The 22,822-nt window shown below is 33.9% G+C and overlaps 1 protein-coding gene across 2 annotated transcripts in view; it reads right to left on the reverse strand.

Moving 5' to 3' along the window:
* Positions 1-22,822, reverse strand: part of LOC118184121 (A disintegrin and metalloproteinase with thrombospondin motifs 16-like) — a 132,324-nt gene that overhangs the window by 39,608 nt on the left and 69,894 nt on the right. For both annotated transcript variants that reach the window (XM_035353771.2, XM_035353773.2), the window contains exons 5-14: positions 22,074-22,348; positions 21,897-21,980; positions 16,108-16,267; positions 15,924-16,029; positions 12,269-12,409; positions 7,708-7,861; positions 7,529-7,627; positions 4,859-5,007; positions 2,060-2,123; positions 247-358 (exon numbers count right to left, since the gene is read on the reverse strand). In XM_035353771.2, the coding sequence (XP_035209662.1) occupies positions 247-358; positions 2,060-2,123; positions 4,859-5,007; positions 7,529-7,627; positions 7,708-7,861; positions 12,269-12,409; positions 15,924-16,029; positions 16,108-16,267; positions 21,897-21,980; positions 22,074-22,348 (1,344 nt within the window). The remainder of the gene's footprint in view (positions 1-246; positions 359-2,059; positions 2,124-4,858; positions 5,008-7,528; positions 7,628-7,707; positions 7,862-12,268; positions 12,410-15,923; positions 16,030-16,107; positions 16,268-21,896; positions 21,981-22,073; positions 22,349-22,822) is intronic.

Genomic DNA, 22,822 nt, shown 5'->3' on the forward strand with positions numbered 1-22,822 from the left:
CTAAAAAATTATCTTCACCATGTTCTAGAGCATAAATTCAATAATCACACTAAAAGTCGATTTTTAATTTAAGTATTATTTGACAAATTTGACTAGACTTTTAATTTAAATATTGTTCTGTAGTTTTACCAAGTATGTGATTTTTAATTTAGGTATGTTTTAAAGATCTTGCATTTTAAAGAAGACTGAATTATAATTATATACTAAAATTCTATTTTAATACTATTTTTTTATCATTATGCTTACCTCCCAGGTCTTTACCATACGGTCTCCAGTGATAAAATTTTCCTTTCACTGTGCGTTTATTAAAAGTAGCACATTGATCAGTCTGGTACTCGGGACTATCAACATCGCAACTCTAGAAAAAAAGTATAATATGAATATTTCTATAGAAGCTGAGCAAGCTTTAGAATCTGAAATTTTATATCATTTATTAATTGTTACTGCATAAATTGCATTTTCATTTACATTAATTACTCAACAATAGTATTTTTTATTATAGTTATGTTTAAAACAGTTTTAATGAATGAATTTGAATCGTTTAATTAAACTCATGGACTTATGAAATGAAAACATCACACCATTAGGAAATTATTTCATTTCGGAAACCCCAATAATTGTATTTCAATGGTTGACGAAAATTTTTAAGAGTTTCACTTCATTCAAGCACTGTTTCAAAAAGCTGAATTAGTTAAAATATGTTTCGTTTATCCCATAGGTTTTACGAATCTTTTTTTTTTTTTTTTTTTTTTTTTTTTTTTAACATTGTATCTCTTATCCTTTTTTACATCGTACCCTTCTGTAAAGATATCAAGTTTTTCCTTTTTGAACAGGAAATGTAAGAGATCTATTGTGCCTTCTCCGGGATTCGAATCACATACTTTCTAGTGCTAACTGGATGTGCTACAACTTACCCTACGAGAGCATAAATGGGGCACGGTGATAATTTCTAATTATTCTGACTATATATCTAGGGTACTCCCGTAATTGAAAAGATATCCGTTTATAATTTCTTTTGTAGTTAATTCTATCTATTTTTTAAAAGGTTTCTTCAAGCATCGCGAATCGTGAAGTATGTTTACACGTAATCCACTTTTATTCATAGGATTCAAACTTCTCTAAACTGAAGTGAATGAAGGAGATCATTCCCTGCACAAAGCCGCTTTATCTTATTATAGAACAGATGTCTATGCTCATTATATGTACATGCCTGTGTATACGTATTCTCTGACTTCTAAAAGAATGAGAATTAAGGCTCTAGATAAAACGCTTATTTAACTGTTAAAATAAATGTTTGAATTTTTAAAACAATATATTAAAGACGCATAAAAGTGTATTTAATATACTTGTTAGAAACTTCACCAAATAAAAAATTTTGACCTGTTTTTACGTAACCTGCTTTCATCTGCTTCTGGTTTTATGTATTTAAAAATAAAAATGCCTTCTTTTTTTTTAAATCAATCTTAGGAAGTTAAAAGAGCGTACTTAGAGGAAGCAAATTCTGAAGTACCTTTATTTTGCTTTTACAGTAACGTTTTTCCCCTGTTTGCAATGAAAATCAACCAAAACTGATAGCGGAATTTTAAAGTCTATTGAATTTTATTTGCAAAAGTTACTAGTGCCTTCTTTTGAAATGCACTTTTATTTAAAAATTTTTCCTTTGTTGTTGAGTTATTAAAATTTTAAGAACAGAACTAAAAACCAAGAATATAATAACTCAAAATTTTACATTGATTTCATAAATTTAAAGTTTATGTATAGTTAGAAACAATCATTATATTGTTAGAATATATAATTTTAAATAGAAAATTTTGTTTTTAAACATTATTTACATTTTCATTTCCGATATTTACATGTTTAATTGCTTTTTTTTTATAACCAGACATTTTTTAATGGGTTCAATAATAGCTTCAGTTTTTTTTTTCTGAAAGGAATGCAGTTCATCCATGAACCCCCCCCCCCGAAAAAAAACTACAGGAAATAATAACTCATATTTTAAATAAGTATATAGCACGAATAATGCTAGCTCATTTTATAATAAAATGTTTCTGAAACTCACCTTAGTTCCACAGATTTGATACTCTTTTTCTTCACCTTTACAATAATTCCCTCCATTACTTGGTCTAAAATAAATATGAAAATCTTTGTGTTTTACTTGAGAAACTATATTTTGGAACTAGAAAAATAATGAAAATAACAAAATCATAACAAACTTGGGTTTTTAAGGATTTTTTTAAACAAAATTTACTTTCTTAGTTATTAATGGAATCGCTTTAACTAGTTTCTATCATTCAAATCACATATACATGTTACAAAAATTCTTAATTAAATAATATCCGATTACGATATAACACGATTGGTGAGTTATTAGACGCTATGGTTACACCATAACAAAGAAATTAAATCTGAATTCAGCATTTATGAAATTCTATGCTAAGAGATATAGGATTACACTTGATCTGGTAATACTATTTAGTCCAATTACCCTAACAGAGGTAAACAAATTATCGCTATTTCTGAAACAACGGCAAAGTCATGAGAAGGTTAAAAATAATCTTTTTATTTAAATAGAATTTACAATATACAGGCACTCTCTTAGTACAAGAGTCTAACGATCTAACGGTCCAATTTAAATCAAATGCTGAACAGTAGTCAAGGACTACACAATTAAATACTGCTAGAAGCTGACTCACTAACTTTACCGTAGCTTCAGAATTATAATGTCGGCAGCGAGAAAACGCAAAGCCGATTAAATGAAGCTATCAGAGCTGGCAGGAAACAAACAAGTAGCGCACACGCGATGCAAAAATCCCGCTCTGTGTTAAAATCCATAAACCTCAGTTTAAATACTGGGTACTCATTTGCATTCTGGTGAGGAAACGTTATAGTAAACGCTGAAATTATAAATGACTGGATAATTAGCATAAAATTCTCTGTAGAGATTTCTAAAGTAGACTAGCCATCAAAATTAACAGATATTTGAAAACGCATGATTTGAATGATTTTTGATAAAACGAAACCAGTGTTTTGTGTAAATGCGAATTAAATGAGAAAATAAAGGGCAAATCTGTACATCACAGCTTACAAAAATATCAAACTTTAAAAACGAGCAGGAAGCTATTTTTTAAAGGTTTAGTACGAGTGTAACTCATTATTAAACAGCACAATATGCCATATGTAAAAATAAAATATCGCATCAATCGTGTAAAAATAAAAATAATATATTCATTATCTTAGATATAATGAAGCAAATTTTAGAACGGCCATTTACTTGAAATTAAAAATCAAATGACAACTGCAGTAAATGGTTGGTGTATACTGAATGGCCAGAAATACTGCAATGTATAGTTATTCTTTTCCTCTTGATAAGAACAGAGCCATATCAGAATTCGTACAGACGGTACTCATATCGTTTAATATCGAGAAATTTCGAGAAGAGGTTAGAATGATTCTCGAAGAAAAGTACAGTCGGGATCAGGTGTTCCAAGTAAAAAAAAAAAAAAAAAAAAAAAAAAAAAAAAAAAAAAAAAACCTTTTTGGAAGTCACCATTAATAACGGATAAGGTAGTTTTTGATTATTAAAAATGCACCAGGAACACGATATTTCCAGAATAAGACTTTATCATCCACATAGGCTGGTTGAAAGAAAAGAAGGATGAATGCGGGAAGGAGGTCTATGACCTCTTTAAATTGATGAGTTATTATAGACGCTATGAAATATCTATCAGAAAATGTATAAAACAAAACAAAAAAGTAATTAAAGCCGCGGATCCACCGCAGTCCGATTACTGACACCATGTTATCAGAAGATTCTACACTGGACTTAGGTTAAAAAAATTCAAGTCTGTGCCTCGCATCAATAAAGAACTATTCAGACAGGATGGCAATCGGTAATAATATGAGTCATTCACGCACATTCTCACGCACAACTCAGTTTGAATTAAACTGGATTGTTCTGATCACGACAAAGCACACGAGTATTATCTGCCTAAGAGGAAGAATCCTTTGCACAAGACTCGCTACGGGGAATCAAGCTTATATTTATGATGTACAGGAACCGAAAAGCTCCCATGCAGCAAGCTGATTTGTCGGATTTTGAACTCAGATCGAATAACCAGTGTTCAGTGGTCTTATTCATTCTTTAACTTATGGACACGAAATTCGGACCTCTAGCAGTCGGAGGTATTAAGCAAATGCGGACTCCTAATTCATGCAGAAACATCTATGAATAACTTAGAAGAAATATCCTTTTTCCTAATCGTTTTCATGATGTCATGATTTTCACGAATGAGGAAAGCAAAGGAATTTTCCAGTGTCGAATTCATATTTCTACAGAACATGTGACTGATTTTGAAAAATTTAATGTTTATAATTTATCGCTACTAATAGCAAATATATATAATTTGCATCCCATTCGAACTTTGTTCTCTATTCCTAGATTTATGAAAGAACTATTGACAGTAAAGTAAACAGGTCAAGAGAGGTTTGAGGAAGAATTTTGCAAATTAGTGAGCATTTAATCGGGGTCGTCTAGCCGAAAGGTAGATTTACCTTTTACTGTGGATGTTGGCCATCGTTTCATTTTCTCAAATGCTATGTAAATATATGCGGTATCTGTTTTATAGTGGTATACAATAATCGTACAATGTACAACAATGTAGAAGACCATAAGAGGAAATTCTGCTTCTCATCCTTTATAGAATATATCTTGTTCACTAAAATATGATATAAATTTCAGAAGTTTTTCCATTTAAGAAAAATCAGTTACTTTTTCCTAATTTTTTTTTTTTTTTTTTTTTATTATTATTATTATTTAGAACAAACATACTTTCAGATTAGGGAAAAAAAAAACGCTTACGGAGGTGAGTCACAGAATCTTTCTCGAATCATAAGACCGCCGCCGCAATGCCGAGAGCATTTCGACCAAGGAGAAAAAGGACTCCAGCCTCCATCGATGGCCTTCACAGCGTCTAGCTCTTTATCCACACATAAACCCCTTCGACACCACTAAAGAGAAAAAAAGTATTTATAAAGTGCTGTTTGAAAGACCCATTTTAAATAATATCAAAATATTGCATATGAAATGCAAACGTTTTCGTAAAAGGTATGAACTGGAAATTTTTAATTTTTATTCAAATATTTATTCTTACAATGAAATAATTTTTACTATTTATTCTTTGGGAACTAAAGCAAAGACTAATTTGCTGTTTTAAAAATTTTGCTGTTTAAAAATCATAAACATTCTTACTAGCAGTATCACATTAGACTCTATGTTATATTTTAAGATTTTTTCCTGAAATACAGGTTACGTTTTCACCTTTTCACCTTAAAAGTTTACAATACCTTAGTTAGCCTTTGTGTACTCAAGATAACAATTTTAGTATTTTTCATGTTTAGAATACAAGAGAATAATAATAGAAAAGTTTGTTTCAACTACTTAACTTGCCAGTTACCAGCATTGAGACATTACGGCTACTTTTGTATTTTTATTTCTCCTCACGGTCCTGTAGATTTTGATTAAAATTTTGTAAACGAAAAGTGCTTAAGAATATTTTTTTTTAAAGAAAGGTTTCTTGAAATAGTAGGATTTGTTCTCAGTAATAGTTAAAATATCTTAAAATTTCGCAGGGAGCATCTACTAATCTATGGTTTACTTACATAACGATTCTAATGAGAATGAGTATGCAAGTTATTCAACATCGAAGTTTCTTTGATTAATCTTTCATTGTTACATAAGAGCGTATATTTGTAAGTTATCCATGTAGTGAGATGATATTCGTTCGTCAATAATGCTCTTTCCGTGTTGTCTGGAATAAAATTATTACCTCAAACAAACATAATCGGAAGCTACTAGTTACCACTTCGATAGTTCACGACTGGGATACCCATCAACGCTGATCAGATAAGATCTCACCAGGAAATCTCAAATTTCCTGGTGAGAACTGTCACTAATTTTTTAAGGGTGTTAAAACATGTGATTAAAATAATAAAGAAAGCTATCGAATTTCCCGAGGACAACTGTCACTAATGTTAAAAACAGGTGGTTAAAACAACATTTGCGAAGGATGGCATTTCCCAGTTGTGCTCAACTCCAAGAATAGGGTATATAAAATGGTGGATGTGTCCACAGTATTTACAGTTATAGATTAGTAAACGTAACGTATATGAAAGTTACAACAGCTTTGTGCGATATAGGTAACTGCATTCTTGTCATGTGGCATGCATTTCGTATGGCAGACATAAAGACATAAAGTCCATTCACACCTGTTTAGTAGGATTTAAACCACAATCAAGGAAGTTGAGAATGCATAAATGTGCAACTGACTCAGCGAAACCGTCCACTGATATTTGCTTTCCAGTGACTGGTCGGTTCTTATGCTAGGTGGCATAACGTTGAAAAGTTAGAACATTTAGACAAAATCCTTAAACCAGCTTTTTTGATGTAGCAAGGTTTGGTTGCCGGCAACGAATCTCAGTTTAGAACACTTATGATTTTAAAACCACCGTGTGAACGAAGTTTTATAGAGTAATAAATACATTATGCTATTCATCAAATGATTTGTAATCCTTCGTTGTATAAATATCGGTATACCCACAGACAATATAATACCAATGTACATTAACAAACTCTTTGTACAGAATCCTCTTGGATATCTTGTAACAAAACACTGTTGTGTATCTTGTCACAAAGCGTTATCGTGCACCCTATTAAAAGAAATCCTTATCAAAATTACTGAAAAACATAAGATAATGCCCAACAAAATGTGGAAAAGTCTCATGGTTCATGAGACAGCAGAATATATAACGGCATAATGAAACAGAGACGGGTGAGAAGTCAACAGCACGTGCACATCAAATTCCAAAGAGCATATAACGGATTTCTTTGACGACATTATGCTTTTAACCTCATAAATACAGGCAGCAAATATTAAGGACGCAGGGAGTAATTTATGCAGCCTGTTTTTAAGATCGTGGAAGATTGAGAAATGCCAAGGTTTGCACCATATTGTTTTGCTCACCTATGTGATCACTTTCGTCGTGATTGTTTTCGGAGAGTCCAAGGTTTTTTTGGGAGAGCAAATGTTTCAAATCCTACTCTAAGGATAAATCTAGGCAATTTCCATACAAATATTTACAGTTTTTATGAACGTATATAACTCCTATTTCGAATTTCTTTGATAAAGCTTTTGGAGATTGGAAATGACAACAAAAGGGAGAAATATTTTTTTCTGCTTTCGGGGAAATTGTTCTTCTCCGCTGTGATTATTTTATACTTCCTTTTTCCAAAAGACATTTGTTGATGTCTGTTTCTTGACAATAGCAATTTGTTCCAAAAGGCTATTTGTTAATATTTCAGTACTTTATTAATGACTATTAATTTTAGGCCAGTTAGCATCATTTCCAGTAATTATCACATAGCTTTCCTATTAACTTTTTAAACTTGACTCAACAGTTACTCTTTTGCAAATTTTGCTAGAAACGTCAAAGAAATTTATATTTTTAAAAAGGTATATGAAATTAAGCATACTTTATTTTTACCACACGGTGTCCCTTCAGCAGCAGGTAAAAATTTTGTTTCACATTCTCTCCCGTTCCTTTGACACCACAAGGCGCGACAAACTTCACTCTAGGAGTAAAGTAAAGGAGCAGATATTATTGACTGGATAAATTATTTTGAGACTCATAATTTATTCGAAAAGAACCTACTTTTCTAGGATAGTGCTCGCAAAGGCTAGATTTCGTACCAAATTGCAATCTACATTGCATATCTGCATCATAAAGTTGACCAGGCAAATGGTTGGGAAATTGCAGTTCATCAGGAGAGTTTGGCTCATTTTTAAGGCATAGTGCTCTAGGGGACCTAATAAATGAAAATAAAATATATTTTTGCCAATGGAAATGCCAGAAAGCGTATTGTTCATTAATGCTTGGTCATGCATAACTAAATTGAAATACATTTAATTCAACGAATACTGACATGTAAAGCCCATATAGTATATTTTGTTAATTAGTGTAGATAAATAAGTTATATAAAATAGAATTATTAATAAAATAATAGAATTAATAATGAAATGATAAGTTTTCATTTCACATAAATTGAATATTTAGCAAGACTAAAAAAATATGCTTTTTTAAGTAATAATAATTGGGCTAATTAAATTAATAAATAATTGGGTTTTCACAAATGTTTTAGAAAAATTCTCTACAGCTTAATAGAAAAGTTTGACTTTCGCTTTCTCACTTCTTGATTTAAAATGTTTTGTCAAATATTATGATAAGCTGAAACTTCACGTGTGACGATTCTACAGCGGTAAAAGAAATATATTAAACGTGAAAAATTCCTAATTTAACATTTTGGACGGAATAAATATCCATAACAGAAAAGTGTGTAATAAGGCTGCTTTTAGACAATCCAAAAACGATATTTAAACGATTGTCAATCTTCATATAAATTATCTTTATAATAATTGAAAGAAATTACTGTAATTTTTTATATTAAAAATAGATGATGTAAGTTTTAATTTAATATCAATAATAATTTATTATGCAAAGAAACACCAATTTTTAATTTAATTCTACAACTTCTAATTAGGTAACAATGATAGGGGAATTCGAGTGCAGCTGTTAAATAAAAAATCAAAGCGATCAAGCAATTAAAATCTGTGTTATTTGTTAAGATATGGGTTAAAGAAGATTAAGAACAATAACAATGCTTTTAATGAAGCGACAGGAAATGCTATAATAAAAAACCAAATTTTTCAAAAATTTAAATGATACTAAGAGTTTTGGCAGTCTAAACTACTGCCGTCAAACTCTATTTTGAATTAAATATTTCATTCCTGAGATTCTTAAGGTGCCTAAAGTTGAAAAGATAAGTACTTTAAAATTCATAAGAATAAAATAAAAGTAGTATTATATTATTTAACGAATATGAGCATCAACTGAAACGACCTGATACTATACATAAATATGATATTGCAAATGAATATCAGTAACAAAGAATTTTAAAAGCAAAAGCCCTTAACATTTTGAAACAAATTATTATCGCAGATTAATATTGATGTTTTAGAAAAGTCTTTATTATGTTATTAATGCGGCAAGTAAAAATTAAGGAGACGCATGTTTCCACATGCAAAATCATTCAGTCACGTTTCAAATTGGTACAAAGCATTTCGTAATATCGTGGAGATGTAAGACTGAAAAAGGTTGAAAAAATTAACTAAAAAAAGTAATCCTAAGGAGCTACAGATCTTTATTCAAAAGTGGATCCCTCGCTCAGAGAGTCAACAGATCTAAGCATTTATGTGACAAACAGTACCCCTCCAAAAAAATTAGTCCTTAGTAAAGGATGTAATCATTCTTGGCTCGCGTACTAGATGTGCACCATCAGTCCACATTCGGTGTGATGTCATCGATGCGCAGCTCAGGCAACATGTCCCATTCTTTTTGCAGCATCGATCGCAAATGGGGACTCACTGTGGTGATTAGTTACATGACGCCAGGCGTTTTTCAAGAAGTTTCTTCACATATTCGATTGGATGGGGAAAATGCGCGGGTCTATGCGATGAATATCATTACTCTCCGAACTATTAGCGACAACAGCTGTATGATCACGTATAGCATCATCGTCAATGCGATGAGTTCTAGTCCATGAAAACAAGAATAAAAGCACATAAGGAAGGCAAACGTTGGCACAAAAGCAGTCATCAGTGAATGGAACCTTCCTGGGAGAAGTGAAGCTCTGCAGGGCCACCAAGAACTGAATGAGAATTCTACCACCTTAAATCGGTGCCTTTCGACGATCTTAGAAGGAAGGCTAGGTATTACCCGCTTTTATCACTTGTTTAGTTGCTGTTAGTTTACTCCGTTTGTAGCTAATGAGACTAAAAGTACTTTCACGTGCGAAGAACTTTCAATGCCACTGCTAAACTCCTCATTGTGTAATTGACATCACTGAAAGGGGCGTCTTCAACAGGTATAAGCCGCACTGGTTACCGAGAGAACATATTACCTTTGTACAATCTGCTATGCCCAATGAAACGTGATATCAGGCGTTTAGTAGTGCATTTTATATGTATTGCGATTTCAGTAACTATTCGCCATCGATCTCTTTTGGTCATCATCTTATGGACAAGATACTGGTCCTCTATGCCAGGATTGCTCATTCCTGACGTTCTAAATGCCGTCTAAGCTCCTGATATCGTGTGACATTACTATTCTGAATTATTTGGTCCTACTATTCACTCTTCGATTTTTTTCCACTTTCCCAATGATTCGACCTCAGGTAAAGTTGCCCAGACTTTTACAGAACTGTCTTTTGGATATTAGGTTGTGACGTCATTCAAACCGATGAATACAGTTAAATAAGTTATCATTGAAATGTTTGATTGTACACCGCCTCCGTCTTTTATGCCTTTAAAACACTTCGCAGTTTGTTTTAGAACAATGCTAGATATACGCGGATGTCCTATTGCACCGAAGCATATGCAATCTTCTAATTAATCTTTTGATCGGTTATGCTTGTTCATTTCATTTTTTATGTTAATCCTTCACTTCGTCCCCACACTACTGCACACATACATACGACAACAGATGGCACTGTAAGACAGCCGTCTTAGAGGATGCAAATTGAAAGAGTTAGAGAGTTAAAGGGAGAATAGCGCAAATGAATGTAATGACGGCATGTTGTGTTTGAATTATGACTCTCCAGCATACAGCTGGATGTACATATGTATAATATATATAGTCTATTAATAAACCAAAAGTAATACTTTAGTGTACCATTATGATTTTACCCACAGAGAACACACACTTCTATATATTGAAGTCTCCTTTACCTTAAGTTCATTCGTTTTTAAACTCAAGACCAATTTCTTAGAATATTCCGTGCTTACTGAAATTTTCCATTTGAAGCCTAAAATTTGAATTATATGTTTCCTTATGATGTTTGAAATTTGATCAAATTTACCCACAGAGAACACACACTTCTATATATTGAAGTCTCCTTTACCTTAAGTTCATTCGTTTTTAAACTCAAGACCAATTTCTTAGAATATTCCGTGCTTACTGAAATTTTCCATTTGAAGCCTAAAATTTGAATTATATGTTTCCTTATGATGTTTGAAATTTGATCAATCAAATTTTTTTGATCTTATGCATTTTTAAGAATACAGACGTTTCATAAAATACTCCCATATTTTTCAGATGTTCCAACTTAACTTGATTGAACTTAACTTGATTGATAAATTTGAATTATATGTTTCATTATAATGTTTGAAATTTGATCAATCAAATTTTTATGATCTTATGCATTTTTAAGAATACAGACGTTTCATAAAATACTTCCATATTCTTCAGATGCTCCAACTTGATTTTTAACAAATAGAATCATTCAGTTCTAAAGAAATAATCTTCTCTACAGATTTGTCACGATTTATTACAATAAATGTAATTAAGTACTTCATAATTACTTAAAAGTTAAAAAAATACTATATTCGATAATATTTGTGCAACTGTTTCATAATGTATTGCTAATTTCCTGCACAATGAAACAAAATTTATAGTGAATAACCAAATTTCATTTGAGAAAATAAAATCACATTAGGTAATTTATTACAGCAAAGTTCTCAACAGCTATATGCATTTAGAGGAATGTCTTAGAGGAGTACTCGTATCTCATATTACACATGGGGAAAATCACTAAACCCGTGTGAAAAGAGTTTATTTCACATGCAGAAACAGACATCCGAATAAACTAACAGCATTTGATGCCTTATCCATTGATCTACAGTTGTATAATATCTGAGATGAATTCTTAAATTTGTTTCATTTACTTTTTAAGTAAAGGATTTGTAAATTTCTCATACCAAACTTTTTCTAACAAATAATTTTAGTCGAAATTTTATATTGATTCTTTTAATATTTTCTGGAAGTTAAAAGAGTGTTAGTGTTATATGCAAAAGGATGAATGAGCTTTTTTTCATTCTTTGTAGGCTTATATTTCGCACTGATAAAGAAGGATTTTATATTTTTGTTTCGTTAAGAGTAAAGGATTAGTAATTTCTTAGCTACCCGGAAAAAAGAGGCCTCGGTATGAAAGGAGATAGCATATAAATTTATAAAATTAGGAAAAAGTTTAAAGGAATTTTAAAACGCGTTAAAATTATGAGAAGTATTTGTGTAAGATGATTCTTGTCGGGGTTTTTCGCGAACGCAGCTCACACTCAAAATGGGATTGGTTGCCGGACACATTGTTGTTGGCCCCTACTCCAGGAACTTGGCCAGATCTCGTCGACTGCACTCGGACCACAGGAAGCTGGTATCCAGTCCGGACAAGGAGGCTGACATAATGGTTCCTCGTTTCTTACGGCATGGAGAGGACCCTTGGCCATCGTGCACCATCCCGAAGCTGAAATATAATAAAGAGATAAATACGCATAAAAATTATTTCGTGAGATTTCATAAACTGATAATTACAATACACTGGTGGGAAAATTAAAGAAAAAAATGTAAAATTTGTTTTACGTTAATTCTATTGATTAAAGTCCATCCAAAGGAAGTTGGCTGACAGATCATGGTCATAGTATTCGAATGGGATTCATCTTCTCAACATAAAATAATGCAAATTTTGGCAACCATTTTTTTCGGCAAGTATGGAAAGAGCGCAAAAAGGTGCTTCAGATTCAAATTTAAGACATTGCACGAAAAGCTGGATTCATGTTTCGCATGGAACATGTGGTTGATAAGGCATTTTATGGATCCTGAGAAATGGCGTGCGATTGGAAGACTAATAGCAGAACAGACACAGGTCTGTAAGTTCAAAAGATTCAAAAGTAATTTCAGGATTCAAAACCATTTCACGTATTTCAAGTAGCTGAAAACGTCATGTCAAGAATCTGGAAACGGTTATAACTGGTGATATATGAAGAGAAGCAGGTAAAGGTCGAAAACATACTACGGCAGACTCTCGCAGTTATTGGAAACGATTGCTAAAAGAAATAGACAGAATTTAGATATAGTCTATAAAGCCATATCTAAATTTCTAATTAAAATTTAAAATTATAATTTCATAATTTTTAGTAACTTAGAGTAAGAGTTCAGAGATAAAGTTCTATTTCTGGATTGAGTTCAAACTGCATAATAATTATATTTGCATAGATTCTTGCCTTGCTCTTCCATTTTCTAACCTGGATTGCAGCTTAGCGTGATTCGTAAAAGCAAACTAATTCACCATCGGTTCTGTTTCCAAACCTGGATAAGGTACAAGCACTTATGATTAAAACTGTTTTTTCTATAACAGGGCATTTAAAATTCATAGATAAAAATTTCACTCGCCGGCGGTACAAGACCACTGGATTCTGCTTCATGAAATGTTTTCTAATATTGCTCTATGGTTTTTGGCATAGCTCTAACAATGCAGTGCTTTTCTCTCTGTTTCTCTGTGCGTATGTATGTTTGGGCAAGAAACTTGATAAACTAATCCTAGATAGTAATCCTAGATTGTACATCTAGGATACATCATTGTAATCCTAGATAGTACAATGATGCGATCTGATTTAAGGGCCTAAATTCCAACTCGTTTAATCAAATATTTGTTTAGCCATAAAGTAATATTAGGGCCAGCCGAATAACAATAAACAAAGTCATCCAGAAAATCAACTATACTCTCAAGAAATTTTATAAGGATAAAAATTACACCAAGATTTAATTAATTTAATAGTTTAAAAACTCACAAAAATCAGTGTGCAAGAACTGAGTCACAAAAAATTTAAAAATAAAGTAACAAAAAATAATACATAGACTGCATCTAAAGGGTAACTACTTCACCCATTAGACCTGAGCCCATACACCGAAAAGAATAAATAATACGAACTGAAAATTACTAGTAATAGACTAAATAAACAAAACAAAATTCTCTTCTCCACTTCAATACCTACTATACTTCTACAATTATGAATTATTTGCATTTTTTTGCGCGAAGAAGCTTTTTGTAAGATTTTATCTTTATTAAAAGGAGAACAAATCCTTTGCGCTCTGCGTTAAGAAACACGACTCAAAAAACTGCCTGATGTCTTTGATAATACTGCATGTTTCACATACACTGTTTGCCATTAAAATTGCAACACCAGGAAGGATTGATCTGACGAACATCAAAAAATCACATGAAAGGAAGAAGTTAGGATATGCAAATGATTATTTCAGCGCATTTAAACAACGCAGGAGGAAGAAACGACATCTGAAGATCTGCATAAAAGAAAAGTTGTGTAGTAGATTTCTTGTTCGAAAAGTGCTTTGTAAAGTCGGAGTTTGCTCAGAATATCGTGTTATGCGTCGAATAAGAAGAGGAAATGCTAACCAGCAAGATTGGAAATTTGATAGAGGCAGGATCGTTGCCTATCGAAAGTGTAAATTATCGTTCCGTGATATCGCCGGTCGCAGTGTTGCCTATCGAAAGTTTATATTATCGTTCCGTGATATCGCCGGTCGCACTGGTTGACATCCAACTTCTGTCATGCGAATATGGAATCAATGGATTAGCGAGGGTCATACTGAACGGCATTCAGGATCTCAACGCTCTCCCATGACTAACGCCAGAGAGGACAGACATATCGTGAGGTCAGCCCTGCAAAACCGCGACCATATCGCGGGCCATTAGTTAGGAGTTGGACATGTTTGCAGCACGCCCAGTATCAGCTCGTAAGGTGCATCGACGTTTGAAGCAGCGTGGACCATCATCAGGGTGACCATTACTTCAGCTTCCCTTGACAATGCAGTATAGAGAGAGACGGCGATTTTGGGGCGCCATACGACAAAGCCGGGCACAGGAGTGGCACAATGTCGCCTTTTCAAACGAGTTCCGGTTCTACGAGCAGTATTCTGATGGCCGTATACGTGTCTGGAGTGTCCGAGGAGACCGCACGTCGCCTGCTTGCATTCGATATCGGTATAGGTGCCCTGCACCCGGTGTGATGGTTTGGGCGACCATTGGGTACATGACACGCACAATTCTAGTTCGGATTGACGGTAATTTGTACGCAAATGGGTACATTTCTGACATTTTACGTCCAGTGGCTGTGCTTTATCTTCGAGGCCCCAAAACGACATGTTCTAACAAGATAATGCAAGACCATGCGTTGCACGTCGTGTTCTGATCTTCCTCATACACAAGGTATTCGACTGCTGCCCTGGCCTCACGGACTCCAGATCTGCCACCCATTGAAATCATGTGGTCATAGGTTGCTGAAAAAATGGTTCGCTACCTTTCTCCAACTAACATGGTTGATGAAGTATGGCATAGACGTGAAGCAGCATGGAATGAGTTGCCCATTTCTGTCATCCAAGCCCAGTTCCATTCCATGCCTAACCACGTAAGACCGTTTTAGCTGCCAGCGGTGGCATCTGTTTCTACTAATTTCGCACCCCTGTAGACCTGTATTTTTAATTTTTATTGTATACATATAGATGTATCAATTATACAATGCATTAATATAAGTATATAAATTTTTCTGTAAAATTTATCGCAATAAGTCATTGCTTGGGTGCACACCGAAGTAGCGTAAGAAGAATGTATTACCATATCTTTTCCCTGGATTCTAAAGATGAGACCTTTCACTGCTAGCTAAAAGAGCGGTCACTATATCACAAAGAAACACGAGAGGAATACTTTGAATTCTCTGTTGTTTATGGAAGTTACCTCAAAGATTTGTGATAATGCTGCTATAATTGACTTAAAAATAATCATTCAATCTTCTTTTTCGCAATTTAATTTGCTATATGACTTCCATATTAACAATAATTTAAAATGTATTTGGAAATTTTGAAAAACAAATCGCAGTACTGGAGGAAATACTATACAGTATCAATATTCTGTGGCTTACAATCTAAATATTGGATGTAAGTTAAAAAGAAAAAGTAAAACTTACTTATGTCCAATTTCGTGAGCAACAGTAAACGCTAGAGCTAATCCAGAATCTTCATTGACCGTGCAGCTTCTGTATTTACTGCACATACCGCTAATTGGAGCATATCCTACAGAAATAAAAGTAAAATTAGCATGATAACACAGGAATTTAAATTTTTTGAAAGCAAGGTCGAAGAAAAGTTTACCTAAAGTATCGCACGGCTCATCTTTCCAAGAACAGATGTCGAGTCCAGTGACGAGGACAGCATGATCGTGCTGCCTACCTTTACTGGTATGAATGGTAGACTGCCATTGGCAAAAACTGCTAAGGGACCTTTCAGCGTTGTGAGAGATTGTTAAACCTGGCTGAAAAACGTAACTGATCAGTACATACGGTAAAGTTTTCATGCCCATATAATTTAAAAGCAAGAATGGAAATATTGAAAAGTGTATGAAAATGCTAAAATTCCCTTGTATGATTATGGGACAAGGTCAATGCATAAGATTATCAATCATACTAAATATTTTACATAATATCCCTTACTATTGGAAAAAAGACAGGTGCTTTTGTAAAACGTTAAATAAAAATTTAACTAAGGAAACGATAATAAATATCATAAGATAAGGCAATAAGTAATTAATGCGCTAATAAGTAATTAATGCAGAAATGCGCTTCTTAGAAAAAAATAAAATTAATAAATACAATCTTACATTAGTATATATAATACACCTATGTTGAAAATGTCAGCGGAAAATTCATATTCACGCGCGTAAAATTTGCAATAACTGAATTTAGTTTTAGAAAGCCTTAGCGTACTCTCTACAGAAGAAATATATAAGTAACATTGTAGAGATACTAAGAATTTGTTTGAAGCCACGAAACATGAAAAATTTGCATCACCGGGATTAGAACTCCAGAGCTCCCAGTTACCTGCTGGTCGTGCTTTCAGTGACACCAAGAAAGAACTTAGTTAACAAGGTGGAAGTTCCCTATAACATCATCTAGAGCAGCATTTTTCCTGATATAGGCCAAGCAACAAACATTATCAAAGTCCTAACATCGATGAGGCAAGAGTTAGTTGTAACCACTTAATTACGTGCATTTATGCATATAATTCAAACTTCTGTGTTAAGTTCCTATTATCTCCTATACATACAGGAAGAGTCTAAATTGTTTTTACAAAATAAGAGAGGTGATAGTACCCATCCGGATGAACAATTATTACCATGGAATATAGGTTCGCATTCCACTCTGAGAGGCAGAGAAGATTAAAATTAGAATTGCAGCATGAACTTAAGCTGTGTTGGGAGAGCGAATCAAGGATATAAAAAGTTGCTCAATGCGACTTATTGATCAGAGAAAAACTAGGAGCAGCCACGCGTACTGTTCCACAGTTCTCACCAACGAATGAATGATTGGAGCCCCTCTCGAAGATTCCTGGTGTTGTGTTAATTTTGTCTGCGGCAAGAAAAATTCTTGCTGCGACATCATCAGCCGAGGCCAAAGGCGTCTTTTACGTTAAAGATTTTATATGCTACCAGAAGAAAACGTCCAGTGGATTAGCGTTCGGTTAGCGAGGAAGCCAAGCCACAGGTCCCCCACGTCCGATCCATCGTGCGGAATATACTCGTACTAACTCCAAAGTGGAATGCGAACCTATATTCCATGATAATTATTGCTCGTTTGGATGGATACTATCCCCCTCTTAATTTGTAAAAACAAGTTATACTCACCTCCTATATACATGCTCCTAGATACATATAAGCTCATAGATGAGCATATATCTTTCAGACTTCTGTTCTGAATTTCCTATAATTTCTTCTAGCTCAATTCAAGCTCCTTGAGTCTTGATTTTAAATGGAGGAATGCGTTGGTACTGTACTTAGCTAACTAAGTTAGCCACAAGGTGTCCCCGTCTACTGTAACCTATCATCCATTATAAACGAAACGGAATTAAAGTACCTTTCGGCATGATGTCATATTTTGAACAAAGAGCGTATGAACTAAAGAACTCAGAAACTTGAACTTACATAACTACAATAATCTTACTGTTTACTGTTTACTGGTAACAGTAAACAGTAAGTATTAAGTAATAAGCATTAAGTAATATGACGTAAGAATTGTGCATCGTATTTAAATACTTTGCCATCTCGTACATATTTTCTATATCCTGTATATATCATCCTGTATATACCTACCGAGTTAAGCATTCAGTATTATGACGTAAGTATTACTAAGTATAGCGCATTATATTTTAAGTACTGTGTCATTCTGTACATACTTCCTCACAACGTACCATGCACTATGTTCTGCATAATAATGTCTCAAGTATTGCATACTGTATCAAGTATAGTATTACGTATTGTGTCACCATATTGTACTAAATTTATAATTGTACTAATATATTCTATCTTAAGTAATGCGTTTTGCAGTAAATACTGTGTAGTCTAATGTGTCATCATAATGTACTAAATATATAGTTGTACTAATATATAATATCTTACGTAATAAGCATTGTAGTAAGTAATGTGTATTGTAGTAAGAAATGCACTAAACATCTATGTACTATGCATTAAGTCCCGCATTATGTACCTAAACAACTTTAAGTATTTATCATTGCGGTATGTACCACGTCCTAGAGTAATTCTTAAGCATTCAATCCTCCTTTTATATTATATGTCTTTATCTGCTTACGTTTTTATTTTATGTGTTATGTGTGTGTATATGTGCTGTGTTCAGCGTGTGTTATGTGTTTACTTGGTTGCGTTCGTGTATGTATTTGTTTTCTATTTTGTATTTTTATGTGTTATTCACTATGCAATGTACTTTGTATGTCTCCTCAACCACATATGTAATCCACCAACTTATGTCAAACAATTGCCCCTGTATGGCTTTGTAAACCTTTCTTAAATCTTATATAAACTCCCGGTGCGGCCTCGTGCGGCTCCAGGGAGTTGTTGCCTCTGGATAGTGGAGGATGCGGGACATATGCCTGTTTACCTCTGTTAAGCACCAGGAGTCCCCGTCCTCCGTCACCTGTCCTCTGTCCTAGGCTGGCATAGGCTAACGATGCTGAACAACCAGCTCTGTGGTTCGACTGGGCGGAACTTCTGGAACCGACCACTTGCGGCAGGAGACCCGGTTGTTCTTCCAGATCACTGACTAGACTAGTGTCTAGACAGCTTCAGCCTAAAGGAGAAGATAATCAGACTTCACAGTAACTAGCGCCCTAGTTCATACTAGGCATGCTAGGGCTTGGCAGGGACCGTACTAATACTGTCGTGTACTTTTCTTTTGCCGTGGTGGAGTTAAATAGTGGAGAAATGTAAGGGTGACCATAAGTTTTAAAGATCATGCCCCTGATGGCGGGGCCTGTGTGCCTCTAGCGAGCAGACGGATCGCTTGAGGTTACCAATAGGCGTTTGGACCCTAAAAATTGGTCTGTCCATATCCTTCCTCGCGGCGCCACTAGGGTGGACGCCTTGAAGTACTTAGAAGTATCCTGACAATGACGTAGATTTCTTTTCCTGACTTAGTTTCTTGAACCTGATCGGAGTGGTGACTCGTTTCATCTTCTTTGACAAAAGTCCTTATGACTAAGTTCCTCTTTCCCTTCTAGTGGGGTTGTGGAATGTGAGTTTCTGGTCGACCCGTCATTCTGTTTGTGGGGGCGGGCCTGTCCGGCCGTCTGGCGCATGGTCCACACTGGGCGCCACCGGAGGTTGGACGCAAGTTTGTATAAGTCAGGTCAAAAGACCAGCCAGGAGACAGAGTCCATTCCCTTTGGCTTTCCTTTCCTGTTTACTGGATTGCTCATCCTTTGATATTACTGGTATCTCGTATCTACAGGTGTCAATGTTTCGAGAAAAATGACACTATTCGAAACGGCGAGAGGCTGATCTGTAACAAGTACCAAGAGAAGCATTAGCCCAAAAATGCCAGGAGCACTGAAGCAAGAGTTCCGATGGATATCATTTCAAAGCTAGATAATAATTTTTTACATTTCAAATAAAAATGTTCTACAAGAGTTTTCTTCGAACGTTTTGAACTCAGGAACATAAAAATTGTAGTAATGTGGTAGTATATCAAGATGGCTTTCAGTATATGGCATTACTACTGACTGAATTATGAAAAGGTGTTTTTATCTGCTATGTTATTCTTACTAATCCAACCTAGTAATATAAAGATATCGAGGTTAGTTTTTAAAAGAGGCCTTATTTTTAAAGATTCAGTCGGATTTTTCGCTGCTTTGTTGCATTGCATCTTCTTGCATTGACATGAAGGTACATTATATTACAACCACCAAGGAGAAGACAATGTTAAGAGCAAATTTTACGTGTTTTAAAAGTTGCAAACGAATGATTTTAAGTCACCATCCTAATGATGCAAAATTAAGTATTATTGAGGAAACAAGAGAAACTAAGAATAAGTATAATAAAGTCGTTTGTGATTAAACATTTTAAACACTTGATTGTTAAATGATTCTATTACTAAGTAGGCTGTAGTTAATTTGATGTTTAGCTACAATTCTTAAAATTTAGCAAATGTATAATATAATAATCACAATAATTGTATTCAAACCTGATTATCTCAGAATGTTTTCTGCGTTTGATATCCATGTCAGAGATAAAAAACGTTTAGCGATAGTTCTCAAGAAAAATAGTAAAATATTTGAAAAAGAATGAAAACAAAACTCAAAATGAATAATAATCATTTTCAGCAGTATGTAGTATTGCAGCATTTTCGAAGTAAAAAGATTGAGTAGACTGACTGAAAGTCTGAGATTCTCTTATTCAGAAACAGATGACTTGACGGTCTCGGTAGTTTATTTTCTTTAAATTTCAGTTCTTTAGATTAAATTATATATTTCAAAGCGTCTAATAATTGATCCGAAAACATGAAACAGATTGTTTTTCGAGATCCTCTTTAGCACTTTAAGCATTCGTTTTGAGTTTTCTCATCTAAAATAATTCCTTCAAACGCAACTATTTTTGGCTCCACACAAATATTTTTCGAAACATTTACATAAAAGTCACGTTCCACTCTCTGCCCAAGAGATAGAAAAGTTGACATACGTAAGAGAAGCACATTGTGCTTTGTCGACTACTGACAAGGGCCCTACCAGTGGCCGAGGGGTTAAAACTGACGACTAGTTATTCGTCCTGAGTTCGAACCCAAGAGAGTGGATTGGCTACGTGGCTGATTTTCCTGGTTTTTACGTTATATATCTTGAATATGAACTAATTTCTTTCAGAAAGTCCTTCCTGAATGCATCCCTTCCCTTAAACAGATAATCCTCATGTGCTTTGCTATATTCAAATAATCGATCACTGCCACTGAAGTTCCCTGAAGTTCTTTTATCATTGAAGTACCAAATTATGATTAAGTATTTCAGTACCATATGCATATTAAAATACTTCAAGTTCTCATGCCTTTTCCCATCTTTAATAGAAAGTCCAATCACATCTCAGCCGCTATAGTTATAGAAACATGTTTTTAGCAGCCGTGGCAAAATGTACTAGGTGCTTCCATTCATTGTGACTATATACTACAAACCATCACTGTCCACTTGCAGGTTAAAATAATAAACTTTGCAAAACTCAGTAAAAATTGCCACGTCTGATATCGGGAAAATGGTACACAGGCAGTTTCAAAACTTTGCAAAAACGTGTATATTTTGTATGCATAATGTTTCTTGTGTATACATAACGTATCTTGACACGTTCCTTGCGTGCATAATTGTACATTCATTTCATGTAATTAAACAGTCATTAATGTTCTTAAAATTGGAAAAAACTAATGATGAAACGTAAAATCATCATTTTGCATTATTTTGCAGCAATTTGAATCAGCAAAAGAATATGAAATAGTGTAGTTAAAAATTAGTATTCTTAGGATACTTAAGAACAAGTCGTAAGAAATAACTTATTAATATATATGTAAATGTATTTACGAAATGATGGCAAAAGAGTATTTTAATCAGAATAAAAATACCTCATCGCCTTCAAGTAAAACAAGTCCAACCAGAATGACGCTAACATTGCTACCTATTGTTGAGTCCTGGTAAAGCATTGCTACCTGAAAGAGAATGATATTTAGAATTTTAAATTATGTTTCTAAACATTTTCTTTGAAAGTATGGAAATATATGAATGTAATAAAACTTGTATACCATATTAAATACTGTCAGAAGGTATGTGGTAACATTCTCAGTTCCATGCTTCCGGACCATCTCTCTATCAGCGACTACAAGGGTTTCCACGCTTCTTCTGTTCCTTCTTTGTGGATGGTTCCGCTTTTGTCCTTGGACATTATCTTGAAAGCTGGAAAATTCATTTCCAGACCATCTTCTTATACGATGACTTTTAGTCTTGTTGCGGGTGTTGTTGACTGCAGCAAATTCATCTGGTAACCAGAAGTCTTTCCTACGAGGTTTGTGTGGCATATCTTCGAAATAATAGCATAAAAAACAAATTATAATAAGACAGTATATTTTATTAAAATGTTTTACAAAAATATGTCAAGAAATTTATATTTATTTACATAAATGGATACGGAAAAACAGTAATGTGAAAATTAATTTCAGTGTAGCAAATAAAAATATAATTTTAATAAAATATGAGTTTACAAAATTTAATAGTAAGCCAGATATGAAATATGCCGCCCTTTGTCTTCGATAACATATTCCACACTTTTGGTTTTGGTTTTCACCCATTAATTTCACTTCGTCATCATAAAACTAACTTTGGTGATGCTGTCATTTGAGAAATTTATCGAGGCTTTGTCCTGTTTTTAACCTTCTTTTAATGACTGACTAGTGATTCTCAATTTAAGAAAGATTAGATGAGTTTTCTGGGTGCTCAAGAGCCCAGATTTTATGCATATGAAAAGCATTCGCAAATTTTCTTCAATTTGTGGTAT

This window comes from Stegodyphus dumicola, chromosome 3 (genome assembly GCF_044657685.1).
Source record: "Stegodyphus dumicola isolate Sdum_Otavi_A_Nest chromosome 3, ASM4465768v1".
Classification (NCBI taxonomy): Eukaryota; Metazoa; Arthropoda; class Arachnida; order Araneae; family Eresidae; genus Stegodyphus; species Stegodyphus dumicola.